The following is a 10,484-nucleotide window of genomic DNA, read 5'->3' as shown; positions in this document are numbered from 1 at the left end:
ACAAGCCCAGAAAGAGATTTGTGTATTTTATTGTATGCCCATCTCAATAAATTAAAAAAAAATTAAAAATAGAGCGCAACATTTCCTGCAGAGGGCAGGGAGCTGCTCCAGTTGAGGCTGGGGGCCCAAGCATGGGGCCATCCTCAAACTTCTTGCCTCAGCAGGGAGCCCAGACTAGGGGTGGAAGGAGTTCTGAGGGTACGCCATGTCTCCTCAGTGACAGTACTTCTGGGACCAGGCCCATCCCAGGATGTGAGGCCAGCTGCCTTATCCCCATCTCCCAGCCCAGCTGCCCTCACCTCATCATGTGGATGGCCTCAGGGTCACTGGCAAAGCTGAAGGCATAGCCACTGGATGTGGTGCCGAAGTCGATGGCCACGACCACGGAGAAGGGGGCCTGCTGAGGGGCTCGGGCCTCAGGCTTCTGCAAGTACAAGACCTAGAATCAGGGAGCAGCCCAAGGGCTAGGCTATCTGCACATGGGAGCCCTGCCCCTCCCGTGGCTGTGGTCCAGACCAGCCCTAGTCCACCACCACCTACCTGCCTGCCTGGGTTCCACTCCCTGCCCAGGCTCCAGGCTGAGCCCTGGAGATGCCAACTGCCTCTCAGATAGTCTGTGCAGCTTTTGGCTCAAGTTCCTGCTTTCCTGCTTCTGGGTCTCTGCCCACTTCTGTCTGCACTGCCTTTGCCCCACCCCCATCTCACACCATTTCACAGCCTGAGCCAGCTGGGAGCAATTACGTGCCTCCTGGCAGCTTCACAGCACATGGACCTGTGTATGTCTGACCCTCTTGATCTTCGTGGCCACAGCAACACAACCAGACTGTTAGTTTTGTGGCAGAGAAGAGAGTCCCTACCTTCTCCCAGACCAGGCCTGCGCTCCCTGAGAACAAAGGGGTCACTAGGCTGAATCTGAATCACTAGAGTGAGGCCATCCGGGGTGGGGTGACCCAGGGAAATTAGGGGAGGGTTATGTCCAAGATACTTCAAGCTAGTAATTTCCAAACTATTTTTTAGCAACATGTCTCCACTTTCCCAGATATAACTTGTATTCAGGTGGGGCTGTGGTTGACAGGCGAGGGAGCAACTGTAGGAGGCCCAGTACTCTGAGGACCCTGAAAAACTATATGCTCAGAAATATACCTGCCCCAGGCAGGCTAGCTACAATGGCTCCTGGGCGTCATCCTGGAGGAGGGGTGTTTGGGAGTTAGTACATGGAGCTTACCTCAGTAGAACTGTTACCCCTGTGGTCCAAGGTCACCTAAGGTTAACCCTTCTGTGGGGGGACATGGCTGGGGTGTGCAGGGACAGGAGGCAGGGTGTCACTCCCAGCTCAGGTCAGGCCCTGCCAGGGCTCTACCAGACACCAGGCCTTGTTCACTGAAACACCACCCCCTCCATACTACCTAGGCCACCCACCACCCAGATCCCCACTCTGGGCTTACTGGAGACTGCGAGGGTGTGAGAGGCGCAATGCCACAGCTTTCCTGGGTCCTTGGGGAGCCGGGTGGGCTGGGAATGGGGGACCGCTCTGGGCTGGAGCCTACAAAGACAAGGCAAATCATTGTGGCACAATCAGGGTAGGGGGCTGGTGGCTGGACCCCAGGCCTGGGGGGGCTCTCCCATCAGTCCTTGGGGGGTCAAATCAAGGGGTGCCCTGCTGGGGAAGGGAGGAAGGACGTGACTGAGGCAGGGACAACTGAGGCAGGGCCTTTTATCAGTTAGAGGCAACCATCTTTGGAGGATGACCTATGCCTCACCTGGGGACTCCTTGTCTGTCTCTCACAGCACCTCTCAAACAGAGCAGGGGAGGGAGAGACAGAAGTGTTGTGGGGGTCAGGGAGACTGAATCCAGAGATAGAAGGGCAGGACAAATGGGGCAGGTACGCTCCTGGGGTGGGGTGGAGGGTGGAGAAACCAGAAAAGGTGTGGGGACTACAGACCTAACTGCTCCCCTCCCCCTAGAGTTCGGCCACATGGTTCTAATCAGAACCTGAGAACTAGCCTCTCTCCCTCCCCACCAAGGTCCAAGGACAGGCCCAGCAGGCTGCCTGGTGAGGATCAAGGTGGAGCAGCACCTCCCCCAGCCTAGCCCTGAGCCGAGGGGTGCCCACAACACTAGGAAGTCGGATCCCAAGACTCCCCGACCCCCTCCCCGCCAACACACATACATCCGGAGCCGCACTGGCGGGGCAGGAGGCCCAACTGAGACCCTCTCACAGGCCCAGGACTGAGCTGGAGCTTTAGTGAGAGTAAGCAGTGCAGCTCCTAGAAAGTAGCCTAAAGCCTGGTTTGGAGACTAAGGCAGCTCAGGGGCCTGCCTGGCTAGCTGTCCCCCAGGTGTGGGCTGGTGGCCTGTCACCACCACACTAGGTTTTGCTAAGGCCCCTGTGAGGGAGACTGGGGCTACGCTGAGATTCATGGATGGGGACTGGGAGGCTGATGGGGTCTGGTGTGAACACCCAGAGACAAAGCAAACTGGTCTGTCTGGCTTCAGGCTGAGCCAGGGTTAGAGCCTATGCTCCCTCAGTGTCTGCCCTGCCCTGTGGCCCTCACAGGTTCCAGCCCTTCCTGGCCTTGGGGTCACATGTGAGGGCCCAGGCAGAAGGGAGACTCTAGAAAGTGCCTGGACAGGGCTGGAGTCCGTCTTGAGGGGCTGGAGGGGCAGGGACACCCCCAGGGCTCCCTTTTCTCAGGCAACCTGTGTGGACTTGGGCCCTGCCACCAGCTCCAAGCTGCTGTGGCTTGAGCCTGGGAAGGGAGGCAGGAAGGAAGGCCCGGCCCGCCAGGTCTTTGTGAGTGGACTTCCTGAGGAGTGTCCCTCCTGCCTCCTGGCCTCCCACCCCTGTAGAGAACCCAGAGCCTGCCTCCAGAGCAGGCCACAGGCAGATGCGCACGCACACACACAGAGAATTCTGTGCACACAGACCCACCGACGGACATACACACTCTCACATAAGGCCCTGTGCACAGACCTGCCCCTAGGCAAACAGACACAGACACACACAGTCACACTAGGTCCTGTGCACACAGACCTGCTCTGCACACACACACTAATAGACATGCAGGGTCTCGTGAACAGATGTGCTCTGTATGCACATGCGCACATACACTCACATGCACAGTCCTGTGTGCACCAACCCTCCTTGCACACGTGTGCATGCGTGCGCGCGCGCGTGCACACACACACACACACACACACACACACACACAGGAACCTCTTCTGGGAAAGGTACCCGTGGACAGCCTGCGGGTGAATCTCAGTGCTGGGGCAAGTGGAGTGATGGGTCGGCGCCAAGATGAGGGGGTCTTACCGATGTACAGTCCCTGCAGGCCCAGCTCTGGGACAGCCAGCATCTTTGCAGGCCCTGTGACTGTGAACAGGAACAGACAAACAGAATGGCATTTATTTGTGTTTTTTTTGTTCCCTCATTGAATGCTTATTTATTTTATTTATTTACTTTTGGCTGGAGTGCTTTGAAGCAAATCTTAGACATTATGTTATTTCACCTATAAATTCTTTAATGTCTCTCCAACAGATAAAGACTTTGAGGAATTACTATTAATTTTGTTACACGTGATAATGGTGTTGTGGCATGTCTTTTTTTTTTTTTAAATCTCATCTAATGCTCAGTCGCACAGTTCCAGCTTGTCTCAAAAAGGTATTTTTAACAGTTGCTTTGTTGGATGCTCCTACATGTTTTCACTGCCCACTCTGTGCCGGATACTGGGGGTCATCAGAGACCCAGAGAGACACTGGCCCTGCCCGTGGGCCCACAGCCTGGTGGGAAAGCTGATTATAACCAGATAATCACCCAAGTGAGTTAGATATTCTAAACCATGCTTTCAAGGTCACAGATGGATACGAGTGGGGCAGAAAGGGGAGCAGGGTAAGGCTACCGAGAGGGGCTGGGCTGGCCTGACCCTGCAGGCAAGTCCCCATGGGCTCTATTTTAGATTTGGTTTTACATGAAGGACAGACAACTGCAAATCTTGAAAGGTTTGAAGTGGCAGAGTGGAGGGGGGGGCATGACGAAATTTTCGTTTTAGAAAGTCCCTCTGGGGCGGGCCAAGTGGCTCAGTTGGTTAAGCGCGTGAGCTCTGAGCAACGGGGTCACTGGATCTATTCCCACATGAGCCAGTGAGCTGCGCCCAAGCTGAGCTGCCACTGAGCTGCCAACAGGTGGCAGGATGGCTCAGTTGGTGAGAGCACGTGCTCCTAACAACAAGGTTGCCAGTTGAATTCCCCCATGGGATGGTGGGCTATACCCACCCGCAACTAAGATTGAACACGGCACCTTGAGCTGAGTGACCGTGAGCTGCCGACGGGCGGCCAGATGGCGACTGGACTTGGAGCTGAGCTAGCTGCGCCCTCCACAGCTAAGATTGAAGGACAAACAACTAGGCTGTTCCCCTCCCCCAATTAAAAAAAAATCTTTAAAAAAAAGTCCCTGCATGGGCTGCATGGGGGTGTGGATTAGAGTGGGACAACACGGAAGCAGAGCCCAATGGCTGTGTGTCTTAAGACTTACGTTAGAGGTTAAAACCAACAGGGCTGATGGTGGATGACTGGATTGGCTATGGGGGATTAGGAAGAAGAAGAAGGCGTCAAGGGTGACATTATCTGATTCAGGCGAGGAGATGGACGGTGAGATGGAGAATACTGGAGAAGGGCAGGCTGGCAGGGGGAAAGAGGCAATGTTTTTGGTGCAGTTCTGCAACTGCTGAAAGGACAGACCAAGGAGCCAGGGGATATATGATCTCAGGGAGAAACTGAGGTGGAGATGTGTGTTTGTCATTGGAGGCTTGGCAGAGAATAGAATGGGAGAAGGGAAGAAAGGAGAACCTGCACACAAATGTGGATTAGCGGACAGTGGGCTGGCTGAGGAGATGGGGATGCCTGCTATGGTTTCATGAAGATCTTGGTAAGAGAAAGGCATGAGGCTAAATGCCTTTAGAGGTTGTTAGATGAGACTGGGAACACCCGTTTGAATGGCTCAGGAATGCATTTTTGTGGAATGATGGAAATGGGGTGGGAGGCAGGTAAGCCTAGGTGAGGAGAATCAGAGGGTAAGAGAGTGGGGCTAGCACTTCCAGGAAGGTGGCTGAGATCAGGAGCTGATATGCAGGCAATTGCTGAAGGAACTTAAAGCTTGAGGGGGGAAGGAAGGGTTTTTATTTTCTTTTCAAAGATGGGAGGAACTTGAACTTGTGTTGGTGAGGTTCTGCGGCCCAGGCTAGAGGCACAGTCCTCCAGGTCATCAACAGCTCCGTGACTCAGTGTGGTCTCAGGACAGCAGCACTGGATCCTCTGGGAGCTTATTAGAAATGCAGAACCTCAAGCCCTGCCTCAGACCTGCTGAGTCAGAATTTGCATTTTAACAAGATCCCAAGTGGTTTGGTGCACATTTAAGTTTGAGAAGTGTGCTCAACTGTCCTTGGACCAGTCTTCAGATCACCAATGCCACTGCCCTTAGTGGGTCTGGCAGTCCCTCTAAACAAAAGTGGGGGCTGCTCATAGCCTACTCCCTCTCTGTAGCCAGTGGCCTGATCAGGAAGTTTTGCTAACAGAACACAGGCAGACACAGCTGGGCACTGTCACACCCATGCACACACCCTTGCTCACTCACAGTTCACACAACCCAGTCCCGTCATGCACAGACACCCAGACATATCCAGGTCCACAGAGATTTCCGACACACTCAATCCTGTTGTCATCGGAGATACACAATTGGATGCCCAGGAATCAGAATCAGGGGAAGATAGGGGCAGGTCGTTGGCACTCATAGAGCAGCTGGGTGACATTGAGAAACGGAAAAGCAAATGGGGGGGTGGGTATGGGCCTTGGGAGCCAGGAACAGGGGCCCAGCTCAGGGTGTGCCGGAACCAGCTGGCAAGAGCTGATTCTGTGCATCTCTTCCCAATTCTGAACTCACTGACATCACGTTGGTAGCTTTAAATCAGCCATGGTGGGAACATTTATACCACAGAAATTGGCAAACACTATGAAATGGGGTTTTGTCCCTCTGGAAGAGTTGACAGGAAAATATTTACCAGCACACACTGGATCAAGGCCACAAGGGAGAGGCTGGCAGCCCTGTTTGTACATTGTTTCAATTCTTCAGCAAAAACTTATTGAGCATTTCTTTATGCAGGGATTCTGAGGTAAGTGCTGGGGAAACACTGTTGAAGGAATGAATGGATTTTCTGGACCAAGACTATTACAGCTGGAGGAGAAACAATCTAGAACCACCAGGAAAAGAGTCAGGAGTCATCCACTCTAAGCTGGATTCCACATCCAAACTGTGTGCCTATAATCTCCCTAGCTGTCTGAAGCTGTCCAGTTACCTCCCATCTCTAAGTGGGTGATTCACTGAGTGCCCTACTACACTGGGGTCTCAGGGTCGGCAAGGACCTGTTATGGCACCTGGCTGGAATGCATCCTGTTGCCTGTCTTTGCCTTTCCTGCAAAATGGGTTACACAGGGGGCTTGTGAGGATCAAGTCCAGGTTAAAAAAAGGTTGTTGATAAATGCAGGGAGTTGGACAGATGTGTGCAGTATTCTTACCCTTAGTGTTGTGGATTCTGAATTTTCTCTCATTAGAAAATTTTGGTCTTATTGAGAGTTTTATTCTAGTCATTCTGCATTCTTTGGGGAGGGCAGGAGGACCAGAATAAATTTGTGTTAAAGGAGGATCCTGCTGATTCCTTAATAGGTGGAGGTAGAAGGGGGTGGGGGCAGCCCCATCTGTCTTCGGCACATCCTTCACCATCCACACACACCCAGAAACATTTAAGGAGAGTGCTGACCATGTGGCTCAGGACAACCTCAGCTCCCAAAAATTATGTCTTTGGCAGAGTCCACGGCTGGAAACGGGATGAGACAGATCCTGCCCCAGGGGCCCACTCATTTAAGGCTGCTAATGCTTATGGGTTTGAGAATAATTGGGTGGGGTAGTTTGATTTACACAGAAAGTAACTTCATTTCCTGGTTACAAGCTCAGGCTAAACTCTGGCCCCAGACTGACCCTTACCCTACCCATAGACAGAGCCTTACTTAACCCTGCCCATGGACTGACCCCTGTCTTTGTCCATGGACTGGGGATTCCTAGCCCTTGACCTTACATCAACCTCTAATCTTCAGTTTCACCCTGACTCCTGGAACTGACTTCTATCCAACAGGCATGAACTATATCAGTCATTGGGGACCAGGACAGGGTGTGGCTGAGTACGGACTCTAAATCGGAGACTCCCATCCCAGAGTGCCCCCAGACTCAAAAGCCTAGGACTTCTTGCCTGATGGAGAGAATTCTCTGAAGGTCTTTTCCTGGGTTGGGGTTGTTAAAGCTGGATACTTATGCACCCCCCACCTGACCCCCAGTGCGTACTGGGGACAAGTGGTGTTGCTGGATTTCAGGGCTCCACACATACCTGTCCTCTGCCTGTGAGGACAAAGAACCCACCCAGATTTTGCCCCATAGGCTTCCTTACACTGGGACCCAGCCTCTCCCACCCACTGCTCAGCATCCTGCTAGCCCTTTAACAGAGCAGGACTCTATCAGCAGGCAAAGAGAGGCCACAGGCATTTCTTCTAAGCCAGATATTGAGCCAACCAGGGCTCAAGGGACAGATCAGAAACCCCAAAGGGCTGCTTCAGTCTGTCCCTGGAGAGAAGTCCCCTAGGGGAGGGACTAGTGGGAGGCTATAGGGTGGGGAGGCTGCCTCCTCCTGTGCTAGGGCAGGGGTGACAGAAATGGCCTCCTGGGGCCCCTCCTGTCCTTAACTTCTCTTTCCATACATCCTGCCCCACCCCGGTGGGTCCTCATCATGGGAGCAGCTAGTTCACAAACAACCTCTGTCCCACACAGCCCAGGCCCTGAAGCCCCTCCCATCCTCTGCACACTGGTTCCCCATCACCTCCCTACTTTCTGGAGCTCCAGGGCTGCCTTTGCTCTCATAAGAAGTCCATAGTTTAGAGCTTACTCCTTCCCAGTCTTTCTTCCCACATAAGCTTGCTTCACAGACAGGTTCCACAGCCCTACAGGGAGCTCAGACTCCACCTCACCTGGACCCCCAAGCTGGCTTTACAGAGAGAAACCAGAGTTCCTAGTCACAGGCCAGTCCACAGTCTGCAACTGTGGCCCCCTGGCCCCCCAATTACTCTAGAACTTCCAGGACCACAGGCCCTGGGATTCCCACCCAAGACGTCCCCCAAACACACACACACACTTAATCCTTAGGTACCCTGTCCTCCACAAACTGGCCCCCTGGAGCAGCTCCCAGGCCCACACCAGCCCCACCATCCTGCCATCCCACGGCACAGGAGTCTATCCAGCACCCCTACCCTCCGCAAAGCGTGTGTGGGGTCCCAAAGCCCGGATGGGAGCCCATAGTCGCTGCCCCAATTTCGTTTCTGAACCCGCAGCCCCCACAGGAGAGAGGGGCTTGCAAATCTGTCCCTAACCTGGCCCCCCAGCCTCAGGAAGTTTGTGGTGGAGTCTCAGCCGACAGCCCAGTACTCAGGACTGGATGGCTAACCTCGGCGCTTTTCTCCTCCCTGGGAGCCCAGCAGCCCCTCGCCCCAGAACTCACCTCAGCCCTCCCGACAGCGCGACCTCTGTCCGGTCACCTCGATCGCGGCCCGCAGCCAGTGGCCGTGCCCTGAGCGGCGGCCGCAGCCCTCGACGTGCGCCCAGCCCCGCGCTGCGCGCCCGCCGCCCCGCACCGCCCACCCAACCCGCCGCCCCCTCCCCCAGGCCGGATGGCCGCGCCGGCTGCGCCACCGGGTGGGCCCGCGCTCCCAGCCCAGATGTGCGAGGCCGGGGCGTGGCCTGCCTGCGCGGGGCCTCCACCGAGGGGCCCAGCTTGGCCCAGCGTCCAGGGCCCCTCCCTGCGCCCCTCCTGCGCCTAGCGGCTGGGCAGCCCCAGCTGCGCCTCCCCGCTCCCGAGCAGCTGGGGGGGGGGTGGCTGGGGAGTTGGGGGAGAAGGGTGAGGAGGGGAGGTGGAGGGAGGGGAAGAGGAATTCCAGACCCCTCGTTGGCCTCCTGCGGCTCAGCTGTGGAGGGGCTCCCCCGCCCGCCCCAACAGGCCCATCTCAGGGCTCTGCTTAGACCAGCCCATCTGTGAGAGCCTAGTTGCTGGGGAGGGAGGGCCTGCCCCAGACCCCTCCAGTCCCTAGACCCAGACTACACCCCTGTGATTCCCTAGCTTGGTCTCCAAGAGCCTCCGGCCTAACTCTGTCCTTGAGGAAGTTTGGGGCAGCGAGGGAAGATTTCTCGCAGGCTGGAGCCCCACTCCTGGCAAGGGAATCACTCAGAACTCATCTGCCTTTGCAAGGAGTACCCAGCCCCTTTCCCATTAGGGCTCGCAGCCTTATTCCTGTCCTAACCCAGATCCCCTTGGGGATGCTGGGATGTGGCCTTCAAACAGGGGGTTTGCAAGGGGAAGACCCCCTTCTGCCTGGCCCCTATAAGGCAACTGACTTAGGGTGCCCCCTCACCTCCTGGTTCTGGCAGGGCCTGAGTGGGACCCCTTTCCCTCTGCCCAGTGTGCCCCCACAGAGGTTCAGGCTGGACACCGATGGGATGGGAGCCAAAAGTTGCTTCTCAGCCCTTCTCTCTGTGCTAAGGGAGCTGGCCTCCTGTCTGGTCCCCAACATCCTCCCCAGACAAGACCCCCACAGTTCTTTGAGCACCATAGTTGCTCCACACCCCAAACCTTCGCAGGGGCCATTTTTCTGCCCTGGAGTTGTATGTCTCCTCTGCCCATCTAAAAGTCTCCCCAGCTAAAGGGTCACCTCTCCTAAGCTTGTTGCCCTTATTGTCAGGGCCACTGCCTCAGAGGTCCCCCTGCAAGGAGGTTAGGGGGTGGGGGGGGGTGCTACACCAGGTAATTTTGGGTGTCACTGGTATCCAGTCAGCAGCCTCCACTGGCTGCTTCATGTGTGTGTCCGTATTAGTGTGTGTATCTGCTCGTGTGCCTGTATTTGTGTGTAGGTGTGTTTGTGTGTATGAGTGTGTCTTTGTGTGTCTATGATTGTGCGTATATGTATGTCTGTGTCTCTTGGGATATCTATGTGACTGTGTCTGTGTATATTATTTATATGCGTCGCTGTGTCTTGTGCCTTTGTGTGTGTGTGTGTTTGTATTTGTCCGTGTGAGTGTGACAGGTGTGTGATGGGGGCTGACAGGCCTTCCACTCATTTCAGAGGCTGAGCAAGGAGTGGGAGGACTGAAGTGGGGCTGTGTGTGAGTGTAAGGGGAAGAGGCAAAGGGTCTGGACGCAACCCGCCTCTTGTTTTCCTGTTTTCCATTCACTCCCAGTTTTCTTTCATGCCCATCCCATCTCCCCTCCATCTCTGAGGCGCTGGTAGCAGGCTCTGAGCAGGCGTGAAGACCTGTAGGTGGGGATCCCCAATGTTGGGTGCCCTCCTGCCTCTGCCCACCCCCCATTTCAGGCTCCCTCAGCTCAGTCTGACCCCGGAG

The 10,484-nt window shown here is 55.2% G+C and overlaps 1 protein-coding gene across 1 annotated transcript in view; it reads right to left on the bottom strand.

The window, feature by feature from the left end:
• LOC109383823 (heat shock 70 kDa protein 12B) overlaps positions 1-8,717 on the bottom strand; it is a 17,244-nt gene extending 8,527 nt beyond the window's left edge. The window contains exons 1-5 of the mRNA XM_019644594.1: positions 8,593-8,717; positions 3,315-3,374; positions 1,446-1,543; positions 300-424; positions 81-85 (exon numbers count right to left, since the gene is read on the bottom strand). Of these exons, the coding sequence (XP_019500139.1) occupies positions 81-85; positions 300-424; positions 1,446-1,543; positions 3,315-3,357 (271 nt within the window). The 5' untranslated portion in view covers positions 3,358-3,374; positions 8,593-8,717. The remainder of the gene's footprint in view (positions 1-80; positions 86-299; positions 425-1,445; positions 1,544-3,314; positions 3,375-8,592) is intronic.
• Between the last annotated feature and the right edge of the window lie 1,767 nt (positions 8,718-10,484).

This window comes from Hipposideros armiger, unplaced genomic scaffold (genome assembly GCF_001890085.2).
Source record: "Hipposideros armiger isolate ML-2016 unplaced genomic scaffold, ASM189008v1 scaffold_89, whole genome shotgun sequence".
NCBI classification, from domain to species: domain Eukaryota; kingdom Metazoa; phylum Chordata; class Mammalia; order Chiroptera; family Hipposideridae; genus Hipposideros; species Hipposideros armiger.
The sequence above is the reverse complement of the archived record's forward strand: the minus strand, read 5'-3'. Positions and strand labels throughout refer to the sequence as shown.